Raw genomic sequence first — 14,224 nt, 5'->3', positions numbered from 1 at the left:
TTTTTTTTTTTGTTGTTGTTTTTTTTTTGAACGAACAATGGCACAGAGCAATGCTTACACATTTGTTTTATTCGTAATTAGTTTTTCAGGTGACTATTCTACTACTATGACCAATACCTTCAACATCTTACCTGTAGTTTTGTTTTTCCCCCCTCCCCCAAGTTGAACTTAGAGGAAGAAGAAGAAGCGCATTTAGCTTAGTCATATTATAAAAACTGGTTGTGTAAAACAAAAAAGTTTGTTGTGTAAACATCATATGATCATCATTTACAATCATCATCATATGATGATTATAAATCATCATATGATTTATAATCATAGGATTAGAAATGGCATCATAATCTCTGTGTTGGGGGCTCAAACACAGAGCCCCCAACAGATCCTCACATCCCTCTAGCCTAGTGGTTCCCAAACTTTTTCTGCCCCCTCACCCCCATGGATTACAAATAGCTGTCTGGTTGAACGACGTATGTGAGCTGCGAGGGGTGTTAGGGGGGGGGGGATGCGGGGGAATCTTTTTATCTTTTTGGGGGGGCAAAATGAATGTACTGTACGTAGTTGAACATAGACAACATCATCAGTAGCTACTTGTTAAGCTTAAGGTGCTGTATTGATATTAGCTAGCTAGTCATCATTTAGCTAACATTACCTGCATCCAACAGCTTTACTCAACTCAGTCTGTTAGTTTGATAGAAAACCTGTGAAAAGTTCTTTGCATTTTGCTGGTTTGCTGCCATGATTCTAACACAAACCCGCTTTGGTCACCAAATTGTTCCATAGTAACGAAGGATGTTTAATATCAGCGGGAGTAGATTGGATTTCAGGAACAAATGTGACACACGTTTAAGTCGAGTCAAGTCAAGTTTATTTGTATTAAAAGGTAGATCAATATAATTTACATTACAAAGTAAAGTAATAGTGTGAAAACAGTGCAGCAATCAATGCAACTACAGATAAAGTAGTTGACTGACTTTAGATTGTTCTTCTTTAGGTCCAAAGATAATAACTTCATTTTAGTCTAATTTAAATTTAATGTTGGGTTCAAACTCTGAAAGAAGAGAGAAGTTTCTTCTACAAGAGGAAGAACAAGGTTCTTTCTGTCAGGGGTATTTCATACTTAAAACCTACTTAAAACTGTGCTGCAGGTCACTGCCGCACCTTCACTGTGCGGCAGTGAAGGCCTCCTTCACTGCCGCACAGGTGTAAACCCAGTGTGAGCATCGTAGCGCTCATGTTGCGTTTAAAAGCGGCTCGGAAAAACAGGTTACGACATGTTAACAACGGATTAAACAGTTTTAACTGCTGATAAAAGTGACAGAGGACACAGATATGGGAAGTGTGGAAGCCCCTAATGTATCATGTTGACAGAGGAATAACAGAGAGTTGGCTATTCTAAGGTAAAAACTCAGCGCATACAGCATTCATGATTTTTATTTATTTTTTTCCCATCCAGACTGTTTTCCGTGTCTCCTCCCCCCCAACCCCCCCACCCCCGCGCCTGCAACGGCACCCCACAGTTTGGGAGCCTCTGCTCTAACCTAATACAGACTGTCTCAGCTGCTAAGCTCATGGAAAACACTTCATAAGTTGTTGGGTTTTTTTATTATTTATGTACTCACTCTGATACATGACAATCCAGTTCAGATGTGATATTACATATTTTATAATAAAACAGATTTAGATTGATTGATGCGTCGAATGATCTGTAAAATGGCCCTTTGGAGTCTGAAGCCACAATCTGAATAATTGCTCCATTTGGTGATTTATGCAAGAGACAGTCAATCAAGCCTACGCTTATTGTTTTGTTTTCAAATGTTCTGAATGTTAAGAATTTTCATGCGTGTCCTTAAACTCTAAATGGTAACATCTGTGGCTAAGTGAATCCTGGTGGTGTTGTCTTGAATAGAAAATGTTCCACGAAGATGTGGTTCAGGTGATACGAAAAAGGCTGGAGCAAGAAGACCATCTCCCAGAGGAGCAAAGACCCACAGCCCTGGCGCGCTCCTACTACCTGAAGGTACTCCAAGTCGCAGAGTTCACTTCAGTTTCCTCTAGCCGTACACAGAGAGGGATTTGTTTTGCACTTGAAGCAAAAAGGCCCGTATTGTTGTGCTTTTGTGCAAAAAATTAAAATGTTTTCTTTTTAGCTCCTTGAAGAGGTGTTTAACTGGTTCAACAGCCAAGACCCAAAGTTGTGGAACCTTTCTACTAAAGACGTGCCAACGTGAGTAGTGATCATATATTCCTCATCATAAATTGGCACTTTAAAACAAGACTTATTTTCCTCAGTCTTCATGTATTGGTGTCTGTTCATTTCAGTATTTACACAGCTGCAAGTTGAATTTGAAATGTTTTTGGTCTCTGTTCAGAGGGATGCTGTCGACGGCTGTTCACCCTCCAACGACAGAGCACGTTTATGCCCAGTGGCAGGAGAGGAAGGAGTCCAGGCCTCCGCTGAGCCTTCTTCAGGATGACAATGGACAGCAAAGCTTGGACATAAAGGAGGAGGAGGCAGCTACCCCCATGTCAGGGGACCCGGCGAGCCAAAACCATTTCAAAAATAGCCGAGCAGCCAAACTCAAAGGCAAGTCTCTCATTCTGAGGTCACAGTGGAGGTTTTACGAGAGTTTGGGGCTTAAAGTGGTCATATCTGTGGTTTTCGTAGGGAAGAGAGGTAGACTTTCGAAAGCTGACTTGGACACAGGGTGGTCGAAAGACGATGAAAGGCAGTGCTCTCTGTGCCAAAAATATGGAGACCTCAAACCCAATGTAGGAAATTCAGTAATTTGCATCGTTTGTTTTTTGTTTTTATAGCTGCTCTCGCTGTGTTACCGGGTAACTTAGTGCTCTGTGTTTGTTTACCCCTAGGAAGCTGGCAGGCTGCTCTACCTGGGCCAGAATGAGTGGGCCCATGTCAACTGCTGTTTATGGTCTGCTGAGGTATTTGAAGAAGATAATGGCTCTCTGCTGCATGTGCACAGCGCTGTGACAAGGGGGCGATTGATGGTCAGTGAACAAATTTGTATATTTCTAAATGTACTGAAGCAAAATAAATGGAAATCTGAGTGTGTATAAATATGCAGACCAGCTTACGGATATATTTATTTGTAGGAAAGGCAAGTTTTAACTGTTTGCAGTTTTTGACTCAACTTTATGCTTTCATCCTCCTCCCTGTCGTTCCTGTTGTCATCAGCGGTGTGAGCGCTGTAATCAGACCGGTGCCACAGTGGGCTGCTGCCTGACATCATGTCAAAGCAACTACCATTTCATGTGTGCGCGCTCGCGGCAGTGTGTGTTCCAGGATGATAAAAAGGTCTATTGCCACAAACATCGACATCTCATCACCGGCAGGGTACGTTCTCGACCTCTCTCCGAATGTCTCATTTTGGGTGCAGCAACCATTTCGACCTGTGACGCTAAAGTAACTTTCTTCTGTTGTTCAGATGATAACTGGTCAAGAATTCGAAGTGAACCGCAGAGTCTATGTGGATTTTGAAGGGATCAGCCTTCGTAGAAAGTTCCTGACTGGATTAGAACCTGAACTGATCAATGTGATGATTGGTAAATAGTTCTATTTATATCTGATCTTGTTGCTCTCCTTATGTTATTTGGCTATGTTGTGCTAATTTTGGCCTAATAATCGATATTCCTCTCGTTTCTTTGCAGGTTCTCTGCAGATTGACAAGTTGGGTATGCTGTCTGAACTGTCTGCCAACAAAGGCAAACTGTTTCCTGTCGGTTTTCAGTAAGTTGCATTTTGCCTTTTGAGATTTTAAGTGTATCTGAAAAGCAAATTTGCTGCAAAAAATATGTAAATTAAAATAAATGGACGAATAAATCAAATAAAAGCGTGCAGAGGTGCAATTCAAGAAATCAAAACATGATGTAAACATTTGATTTCATTTATGTAATTCACTGAAACTTGTTTTATGTCGATTCATTACACAAACATAATGATATATTTAAAGCTTTTATTGCTCATGATTTTCAGTTTGGCATAATGGCAAACGAAAATCTAAAATTCAGTCTCTGAAAATTTCATGACAGGACTATGGTGTCCAGTATATATTTATATATTTTTATTTTTTTGTATAATTTTACCTTTTGTATTTATAAAAAACATTAATGGTGCCTTATGTGGTATAATTTTTCTTTCAGCACAGTCTGAACCGTGCGTATTTGTTTCACTGTTATTGCACGTTGAGTCTTCAGTCACGTAAAAACCATAAAATTTGAGTTGGAAAAAGTTACATTTTTCACAAAGGAGAAATCCACCAACATGTCACAAGACACCAAAACACTGGGCATACATAACTTCTATTTCTGTCTGTATGCCCCAGCCCCTCTATCATTTTCAAAAACAAATGCTTCAGTCTCCAACTGTGAGTCTCCCTCCTTCTCTTCCAGCTTAAAAAAAGAGCTTCCCTATCTGCTGCATTTCCGTTCTTTTCATCATCCTTGCATACGTACCTAATTTATGAATTAATTTTGTTGAAATGGTGCAATAACTTTAGAACATGTGTTCATTTTTCAGGTGCTCCCGGTGGTACTGGAGTACGTTGAACCCTCTACGACGGTGCAGATACACGTGTAAAATTCGGGAGGTCCGGCCTGTCGTACCAGAGAAGCCGGTTGAAGAAATGCCTGACCAAGGAGACAACCACACTATTGCTCACAGCCCAAGTCAGCTACCTGGTGTGTGATATAGCGATGAAAAAAGTTTTTTCCAAAGCAGAATAGAAACTTAATTTATTCTTCAGACCCTCAATGGGGAAATTCAGCTGGAAAACGGAAGCATGCAGATACGTTTAAAGATAGCAGTGGCAAAAAAAACAAAACTGTACAATAACGTCAAATGTGTAATGTAGGAAAAAAATATGCAGTTGTTCTAAGAAATGTGGAAAATTGTGCAAATTAATAGCAGGGTAGTAGACGCTTATATGGTCTCAAATGTTTATGAATCTTCAGAGTGTGCAGCCCAGGAGGTTGAGGAAACAGAAGCCCACCCCCCTGCAGAGGAGTCTCTTGTTCCAGGTCTTCCCACAAAGTCTGACCAGGGTACAAAGCCAAAAGTTCCCAATCATCCCCTTCATCGGAGGCCAGCTGGAGGATTGTCCCGTCCTCTGCCAAGCCCAGGTCTGTTCATTTTTTAAAGATCACATGTAAATTTTTGTAAACTACTCAGTAAAATAAATGGTCTGATGCTGTCTTTTTTTTTTCTGTTTAGGTGTAATCCAGACAAAACCTCACCACATCCTGACCATTAGTGATCTGGAAGAGACACGAAGAGCTCGCCGTCACAGCCCACACTCACAGACCCCGTCCCTAAGGAGTCACATGTCCCCCCCTCCCGTGGCTTCATTAACTGGACCCATTACCCTCCGTGCTGGGAAATCTGCCCACCCCACCTCCCCGTTGTTTCCGCTCGGTGTTTCAGACAACCTGATGAACTCATCCCGCTCAGTCGGAGGAAGAAACACTCCCTCGGTCCGCTCCACTTCGTTCTTCCCTCAGTCTCACTGGCAGGACAGCACAGCCTCCACGCAGCAGTTACCCAGAAACCGCCTGTCGTTTGATCTGAGTGGTTCAGACTCGGTCGAGGTGCCGCACAACTTTTTAGCTTCGCCGGAGCCCGAGGACGTCTCTCCGACCAACGGCGCTTCGCCCCACGAAGATTTAGACAAGAACGACGACCAGTTCCCCTACGGCTCCTTTCATCGAGATTCCAGTATGAGTCTGGGTGAAGAGATGCGGACAGAACTGGAGATTGAAGAAACGCTTCTGAACGAAGGAGTGGCTATGAACTGCGGGGGGCAGATAGTGGTCGAAGGTGACGATTCGGAGCAGTTTTGGGGGAGAACCAAAGAAGTACACAAGAGGAAACCCCTCGTTCCAAATCTTCCACGTTCTGCTGCCTCCGCAAAGGAAGACCTGGGAAGCACCTCTTCGGATGATGATATGGAGCACTATTTAAACTTCTCACGAACTGTAGTCAGCTGCCCGGTGTCCAAAGATCGATCCAAGTCTCCTTCCTCTTCTTCTTCTACCCGGCCCTTGGCTCAGCTGGACGGGATAGATGATGGTACTGAGAGTGATGCGAGTGTAGCAGCTACTGATGATGCCCAGAAAGTCGATGGACCCGGGAAAAATCAGATACAAGGAAAAACCCCTAACAGTAAAAGTCCTCCTAAAATCATAAACAGCTCAAGATCAGCTAATCTGTCATTTGACAATAAGCCATCAGAACCTTCAGTTGCCAGAAAAAGTATGACTGATAATCCCACCCCATGTCCACCGCCGTCCTGTGACACCTCAAGCACTCCTTCAGTAGATCGGGAATCTGTACTTCCTTCTCCAGTTGTTGAGTCTCTTCCGAACTTGCTCACTAAGGTGCCTGAGACGTCATATTCAGAGGAGTTGTTGTCCGGTTCCAGTTTAGGTTTTGCCTCTGAGGCGCCTCTTGTACTTGAGAAATGCGAGGGCAGCTCAAGTTTTACCGAACTACTTCCGGTTTTGCAAGAAACTGAAAACCAAGAGCCTGAAACCTCTAAAGTCCAGAACTCTGAGTCTGAAGGTCCCAACTTGGCTTCTTCAGCTGAGGGCTCTGCTGTTTTGATGAACCACATTGCGTCTAATCTGCTGGATTCAGCCGAGAATAACCAGAGCCCCATGCTAGGCCTCCTCCAGCCCTCCCCGTTTTTGTCTACCGACGTTCAAAACCCCTCGCAGTGTCTCGTAGATTCTCTTGAGGTGTATTCTTGTTTACAGGATTTCAGTCAACCTCCTCTGACCAGCATCACACTTCAGCCCGTGACGGTACCTCAAGAATCCCCCAGCTTCCCGTGCATCGAACCTTTGTCCGCTAAGCTAACGACCCTCACTCCTGTAGAAGCTATTAGCCAAACGCAGCTAAGCGACCCTCAGAATGACCCAGCACTACCAGTCGCGTTAGGTGCTGGCTCCCCAACTGAAACCTGTGCAGCTCTGTTTCCCACTCAAACACAGCCGTTCAGTTCTGTCACCGCTGTCTCTTCCTCTGGTTCTGTATCGACTCTTCCCGGGCTGCAGAGTTCAGCCGCCATGCCGCCGCTGCAGACCACCTCCGCTCCTGTAGTTCTAAACGGTTTCAGCTCCTCCTCCGTGCAGAAGGAAGCCACGCCCAGTCACACCATCTCCATCAACTTCTCCACTCCAAGGCCAGCCATCGAACCCCACCAGCAGGTGTTGCCCCAGGCGTTACCGGGCCACGCCATCCTCACAGTGAAGGAGGTAGGCGGTCCGAACGTCGACCCCACTCCTCATGTGCTGCTGGTCAACCGCCTCGGGCAGATCTTCGTAAAGAACCCCGAGAGCAACACCTTCCAGCTGCCCACCCCTCACTCCCCGTCCTTCAACTGCGTCACCCAGATCGCCAGCCTTTTGCAGAGCAACGCTCTTTCAGCCACGCTGGCCGCAGCTGGGAGCATGACGGCTCCGCCAGCCGCCGCCAGCGTGACCTCAGTTCCTGCTCCCTCCACACCTGCAGCTCAGAACCCGGCCACCGTCACACAGCTGCTCGCTCACAACACCAACGGCCCCGTGGCCTCTGCAAATTCGAAAAAGTCCAGAAAAAAAACAAAAACTCCAAAAGACGAAACGGTCTCGGAGCTGAAAAAACCAAAGAAGAAGAAAGAGTCAGGTACATCCAGAAAATCCAAGTCCTCCAAGGCTGCAGGACAGCCTGCCTTGTCCACTGAAAACGTCCTGACGAGTCCTGCTGAGAGCGCTCAGGCCATCATCAACCAAGCGATGGCGAGCAACTACACCCCCAAGTGGAGCGGGCTCCGGACAATGAGCCCATCATCGCTGGTTTTACCTCCCGGCCTTCTAATTGAACCCGAGCCTCCGGTGTCGCCACGGTCTCCCTCACCACCAGCCCCGCCGCCTCCAGCTCCCCTGCCTCCGGCGCCTCGCCCTCGCTCTCACGTTCGCATGAAGAGGGTGTCTTCGCTCTCGGACCGCATCGTCACAAAGAAGTGTAAAGTCGACTTCTTACCACCTGAGAGCGTCAGTGAAGAGGAGGAGCCCAGGAAGCCGGCCTTTCCAAGCACGTCCAGCAGAGCCTCGGGGGTCCGCATCAAAACCCCGACGGTGAAGGGGGTCCTGAACGTGGATGAGCTGAAGGACGAGCATATGAGTGATTCTGATAGCTCAGTGTGAGTTTTTATTCAGTGACACTGAAACCTTAAATTCTAGTTTGTTTTAATTGTTTTCTTTGTTCTTTTTTTTCTCTCTTCTTTGTAATGAAAAAGCTAGTCAGTAATTACAAAAAGGGCTTAAATGCTGCTCAGAAGGGAAACAATGGTTTTCTATTGGGAGCAAACGTTTCGGTTGACTGAAAATAATTTTAAGCATTAATCCGCCCAGAGGTACGACTAATTTTGGGTTTAACTTTAGCTATTAAAAAAAAGAAAGAACAAATAGAAAATAACAGAACATTTTGTCCAAAGAACATTTGCCAAGAGATTTTATTACGGTAGGCTTGCTCAATTTGACAAACTTGATTTAAGTACACTTAACATTTAATATTTAGGACTTGAATTACATGTCAAATTATAACCATCTATTATTATTCCTTTCCTTAACATTTTTTAACATGAGAAAATGTGAAAAAGTTTCAGACAGCGTGAATGCAACGGCGGAAGAGCAACAGTACAAAACACGCTAAACCCTAAAAGATAAAACAATGCAGCGACCAGATCAATTGTAATGTTGCACCACATTCAGCATTTTGCTTTGGCACAGCTGCCTTTTTTTTTCTTCCCCAATTTATTTTTTTCTGTAGTTTTTTGATGACACATCTGGTATCAGAGCTAAAAACAGGGATGGAAAGACAGACGGGTCGTCAGAACACAAACTAGAAGTCATTTTGGTTTGTGTTCAGCCTGTTTTAAAAAGCTATTTTTGTTTTTTCAACTCTGTTATTCAGCGTTAAGATTTCAGCATATTCAGCTCTGGAAATAAATTAAAGGCAGCTCTTTTTAGTTTCACTAGTTTTCCACTTATATGTATATCTTGCTGTAAAATGTAAATTTTACTCTATAAGCAGCAAACTATTTCAATAATTAACATTGATTTGCAGAAAAAGGCAAATGGATCAAATAAATAGTGTGTTCATTTTTCAGCAACATTTTGAGATGGGTTAGAGTTATCGCCAATCAGTATCTAGGATATGTAGATGTTTGATGCAGTGGTGTATTTTTAAGGCTCTTATTGCGAAGGCTGGAAGGGAAGGAAGTTGTGGCTTCGTTAATTTTGATGGGTGAATGCGATAAGGCAGAAGCTCAGCTGCATTGCTGGTAGCTGGAACGTTCTGAAGACTGTTCAGATGTTCCAGCTAAATGCTGGCGGTTGATTTTCATTTGCTGCTTGTGCAGCAGGAAGCAGTCAGCAGCTTGTGTTCTTCTCTGGTATGGCATGAACACAAAAACGTTTGAAAGCATTATATTTTCCAGCCAGTCAATAGAAACCACTGCTGCAATTTAATACCTGACTCACTGAAAAATCCCCACTTTCTTTCTGCCTTTTGCTCATTTCTGGGTCAGAATGTCTGAGGTTGAAGGACAAAGTTTTTGACGGTTTTCCATTGTAAGTTTCACCTCCAATGCATATGAACACAGTTTTTAAGGCACGTTAAGAAATACATCTAGAGACGTAAAATGAAAATAAGAGTTTTGCGGTTTGTATTTCTCAGTAACAAATGATGAACCTTTTAGATTTCTGTAACCATATTGTGTTGATGCAGTAAATATATCAAGCATGTTTTTGAAGAGAGATTCCTCTTTACCTCCCCAGGTCTGAGCCCAGGAGCTTCTTGTCTCAGGGTGAACCAGGAAAACAGCAAGCAAGGGAGGCAGTGGGTCACATGAACCTGGCCGACTGGAAGAAATACTCAGGTATTCCACAGACACAGTTCAGGCCTCTTCTTGTATTTGTATACGACGGCCCGTTTATGGAACTGATACTTTGGCGCCCTTCAGAATGTTTTCCAAAAATGCCATATTAGGACTCAGATTTCCGCAATGACAAATGAGCTGTGTGAAATGTGACTTTCAGGTTCTGCTTCCACATCAGATGATGAACCGACACCATCTGATGATGACGAGGGATGTCCAACGAACAAAGACCAGCCGCATCTGCGGTTTGAGATTACCAGCGACGATGGTTTTAGTGTGGAGGCAGACAGCGTAGAGGGTAAGAAAAGTCATCAGGAATGACCTTTGACAGTTCTAATCTACTTCTCTTTAGCTTACCAAAGGTTTTTTTGTAGGATCTATGAAAGAGGCTGATGTTTTTATTTCTGTTTTTTATATGTTTTGGCTCGTTATCTTGCTGAAAAACAGGTTGTATACATTCCCAGTCTTTTTGGCAGTGTCAAACACAGTTTTATTAAAACCTCTTGACATTTCTAAGAATTTATAACAGCATTTGCTCTAACATTTCTGGGGCTTTTACAAGAGAAACAGACCCATAGCAAAACAGTTCTTCCCTAAAAAACACAAGCCTTAGTCTTACATAGTCTTTCTTAGTTTTATGCTACACTCCCGTGAATCGTGTGATTTTTGTCTTGACTTGATGCCATTTTTTCCCTCTCATTGCTCCCCGGCAGTGGCCTGGAAAGCAGTGGTTGATGGTGTGCAGGAAGCCCGAGCAATCGCAAGACTCCGGCCCCTGAGTTTTCAGAAGATCACAGGGGCCCGCATGCTGGGGCTGGTCCACGACGCCATCGTGTTTTTGCTGGAGCAACTTGAAGGCGCCCACCGCTGTCAGCGACATACTTTCCGTTTCTTCAAACAGTTCAGCCAGGAAGATGACCTGCCCGTCAATCCCACTGGCTGCGCCCGCTCTGAGCTCTACGTCAGGTATAGCTTCTCTTTTAACCCGCTTCTTGTTGCATCCACATGTTGAAATATGGAAGCCAGACTGTTTCTGCTCTTGTTTGCACAGAACAGATGTTTGACCTATTTTTTTTTCCCAAGCAGATGTGCGATGAGATGCTTTTATCCATGCGTGGTTTCAGTAAAACAAGTTCAACATGATGGCATTTATTCAGACTGTTACCGTGTGTGCTTTTACAGGAAGTCTACATTTGATATGTTCAACTTCCTGGCTTCTCAGCACAGACAGCTTCCCGACATCGGCCCATATGATGATGAGGAAGATGAAGTACTGCTGAAGTCCACAAGGTCTTGTATTACATTTGTACATTCTGTTAGGTCTTTGAGACTCAGAATGAAACTTTTCAGCCAGCAGACATTACGGTCAAACGGAGAGCTGGCTGGTGTGTTGGTGCTCACAGTTCTTGGAACACTGATGAGCATTGACCCTCAGCGGAACTGGTTTAAACGTCGGTCATGTTTGAATTGTGACCAAAGTTTTTTTTTTTTTTTTTTAAGACCATCAAATGCATTTATTGTTGAAGTTAAAAACAGGTTTGTTCTAGGATGTTTATTTTACATTAGCCCATGCAATGTGGGTCTTTTTAGTTTTGAAGTTAAATTATAGGGATTCGATGATATAAAAATTGCAGATACGACTGATTGCCAATATTTGCAGATGCTATTTATATTATACTAATCTTTTAACACCCTAACAACGAAAACGCTGGCATTGCGTCTCTGTTCAGTTAAACACCCCATCACATCCTGTGCTGAATCACCATCGCATGACCGGCCCCTCCAAAAGCACAAAGTCAAAGGGGGAAAAAAAGAAGGAAATAAAAATAGGTTGTTGCTGTTGGCCCAGTTTTACTCATCGATACCAATATGCAAAAAAAGGATCGACGTCGGCTGATATATCATACCTGTGTTTTACCTTTACTAATCAGGACTGAATCTTAACTTGCAGTCTGAGCTCTGCTGGTTACAAAACGGCTCATCAATAAACAAAAGAATAACGTCAAAGAGCTTGTTGTATGAACCACTACAGAGCGCCATATTTCGTCTCGGTATTTTTAAAACCAAAAATCACCGAGGATATTGATTTCCTGTTTTTTCTTCTTTCAGTCTGACTACAGAGGTGATTTTTAATTTTCTTTTCTTTTGCAGCTGTAAGCTGAAACGAACTCTCAAATGTTTTTATGAATTCTAACATTCTAAAATATTGACTGGAAACATCCATTTAATCAATCGGATTTAAAAAAAAAAAAATCAAACCTCTAATCTGAAGTTATCAAGATAAAATTAGCCAGTTCTAATCTGTGGCTGATTGACTGATGGATATCTATTAAAATAAATACCACAGAACTGTAAATGTCTCTGAGTCTATTTTATTTTTTTGTTTTGTTCCTTCTCTCAGACGGGCTACCAGTTTGGAGCTGCCTATGGCCATGCGTTTCAGACACCTGGAAAGGACGTCCAAGGAGGCGGTTGGAGTCTACAGGTCAGCTGCTTTTACAAAACCAACGCGGTTTTATTGCTCACGGTTGCTCTACTAATAAGAAGCCGTGATCAGCAAAGAAAAGCGGCGGTGCTCTACGCCAGTCAAATAAGCTTACGTAGCTTATTTGCACCGCTAGTCTTGTTTTTAATGAAACCTGGTGTCTTCCTGTTCCAGGTAAAACAGACATCTGGTTATTCAAGTGTTCATATTTAAGGGTCAGCTTTTTCCATCGAAGTAAGATGATGACATGCTTATGGTTTCAGTAGTTTGACATTATGTGAACTCTGCCATGACTCTGCTTCTGTGGTGTTTTTTGTGAGCGTTAGCATCTCTGCCACTAAATGTGTCCATCCAGTACGGACATGTTGGGAAGTTAGTTTATCCAAAATCACAAGTTATGTACATGGATAAATAAGTGTGATCTTTAATGACTAAATTCATTTAAATGTCTGGATTGAATGTAGTAGGTTTTGTAGGGGTCAACACAAGAAGGAAAATTAAGTTGTCAGCATTTTCTTTTTGTGCAAGGAGGAGGAATAGGGCTGGGTTCATCCTCAAGTATATACGTGTCCTGATTGTGAAATGTATGTAATTTGTCATCTAATAATACGTGTTGTTAGCCAGGTCATTGTAATCCTCCCTTCCTTCACAAAGTAAAAAAGCATCTTGATTCGGAGGAATCTACATGGGATCTACAAGGAAATGTAAACTTATAAACGTATTCCCCCTTGTCAATGCAGGTCTGCGATTCACGGGCGCGGTCTGTTCTGCAAAAGGAACATCGAAGCTGGGGAGATGGTCATCGAGTACGCCGGCATCGTCATCCGCTCGGTGCTCACCGACAAAAGAGAGAAGTACTACGACGGCAAGGTAGGGCGACTCTCCTTTTTTGACCAGCTTCGGCTTCAGGCTGATCAGGTGACGGGCCGTCTACAGCGCCGTGTGCCGTGTTCTCCCCATCCAGGGCATCGGCTGCTACATGTTCCGCATCGACGACTTCGACGTGGTGGACGCGACCATGCACGGCAACGCGGCCAGGTTCATCAACCACTCCTGCGAACCCAACTGCTACTCGCGCGTAATCAACGTGGAAGGTCGGAAGCACATCGTCATCTTCGCACTCCGAAAAATCTACCGGGGCGAGGAACTCACCTACGACTACAAGTTCCCCATCGAGGACGCCAGCAACAAGCTCAACTGCAACTGCGGGGCCCGGCGATGCCGGCGCTTCCTCAACTGACGACTCGGCGGGATGTCGAGAGAGTTGAGGATCTTTGGTCACTAAGTAGGCCTTAAAATTAAGGTGGCGAGCAGCGGTCTGCACAGCCTGGAACGAGGATAAACCACTATGACACTGACCGGATACACGTGGCTGGTCAGGAATAAATTCCGGGATTTAATGTGTCTTGGAAAGTAAGGAAAATCCAACTTTTGGGACGTCTCCTGACTCACTTTTCCACAGTATGCTTTCTTTTGTTCTTTGGATTATTTTATTTGGGTGAGGAACCTCCACATGTTCGACTGCTGCAGCAGTTGGCAAGGAAGCGTATTTTGATATTTATAACTCGACGTTAGAAGCAGAAACAAAGACGGCGAGTTTCTCCATTTTAAATGGAGGATGCCAACACTCACCAAGCCTTATGTGTTTGAAGCATTGCTGAAAATCTGTCAATAGCTACATTTTGGTTCCTGATGAGTTTTGGGATTCATCATCCAGTCGTACTCGCATGTTCACCATTGCTCCATTCAGTTTTTTTTTTTTTTTTTTTTTGGTGGTGGGTGCGTTATATCCCCATCTGTGCAG

The 14,224-nt window shown here is 43.7% G+C and overlaps 1 protein-coding gene across 2 annotated transcripts in view; it reads left to right on the top strand.

The window, feature by feature from the left end:
* Positions 1 to 13,833, top strand: part of kmt2bb (lysine (K)-specific methyltransferase 2Bb) — a 35,622-nt gene extending 21,789 nt beyond the window's left edge. Inside the window, exons 19-36 of one of the 2 annotated variants that reach the window (XM_015029862.1) lie at positions 1,907 to 2,017; positions 2,148 to 2,224; positions 2,370 to 2,584; positions 2,666 to 2,769; positions 2,869 to 3,006; positions 3,194 to 3,352; positions 3,444 to 3,561; positions 3,667 to 3,745; positions 4,535 to 4,695; positions 4,969 to 5,136; positions 5,228 to 8,195; positions 9,835 to 9,935; positions 10,096 to 10,233; positions 10,649 to 10,901; positions 11,118 to 11,225; positions 12,337 to 12,420; positions 13,161 to 13,290; positions 13,385 to 13,833. In XM_015029862.1, coding sequence (XP_014885348.1) covers positions 1,907 to 2,017; positions 2,148 to 2,224; positions 2,370 to 2,584; positions 2,666 to 2,769; positions 2,869 to 3,006; positions 3,194 to 3,352; positions 3,444 to 3,561; positions 3,667 to 3,745; positions 4,535 to 4,695; positions 4,969 to 5,136; positions 5,228 to 8,195; positions 9,835 to 9,935; positions 10,096 to 10,233; positions 10,649 to 10,901; positions 11,118 to 11,225; positions 12,337 to 12,420; positions 13,161 to 13,290; positions 13,385 to 13,660 — 5,388 coding nt within the window. In that variant the 3' untranslated portion in view covers positions 13,661 to 13,833. The remainder of the gene's footprint in view (positions 1 to 1,906; positions 2,018 to 2,147; positions 2,225 to 2,369; positions 2,585 to 2,665; positions 2,770 to 2,868; positions 3,007 to 3,193; positions 3,353 to 3,443; positions 3,562 to 3,666; positions 3,746 to 4,534; positions 4,696 to 4,968; positions 5,137 to 5,227; positions 8,196 to 9,834; positions 9,936 to 10,095; positions 10,234 to 10,648; positions 10,902 to 11,117; positions 11,226 to 12,336; positions 12,421 to 13,160; positions 13,291 to 13,384) is intronic. The other variant, XM_015029863.1, reaches the window with a different exon arrangement.
* The last annotated feature ends 391 nt before the right edge of the window (positions 13,834 to 14,224 follow it).

Source organism: Poecilia latipinna, unplaced genomic scaffold, assembly GCF_001443285.1.
Source record: "Poecilia latipinna isolate Pla-1442-1.1 unplaced genomic scaffold, P_latipinna-1.0 Scaffold165, whole genome shotgun sequence".
NCBI classification, from domain to species: domain Eukaryota; kingdom Metazoa; phylum Chordata; class Actinopteri; order Cyprinodontiformes; family Poeciliidae; genus Poecilia; species Poecilia latipinna.
The sequence above is the reverse complement of the archived record's forward strand: the minus strand, read 5'-3'. Positions and strand labels throughout refer to the sequence as shown.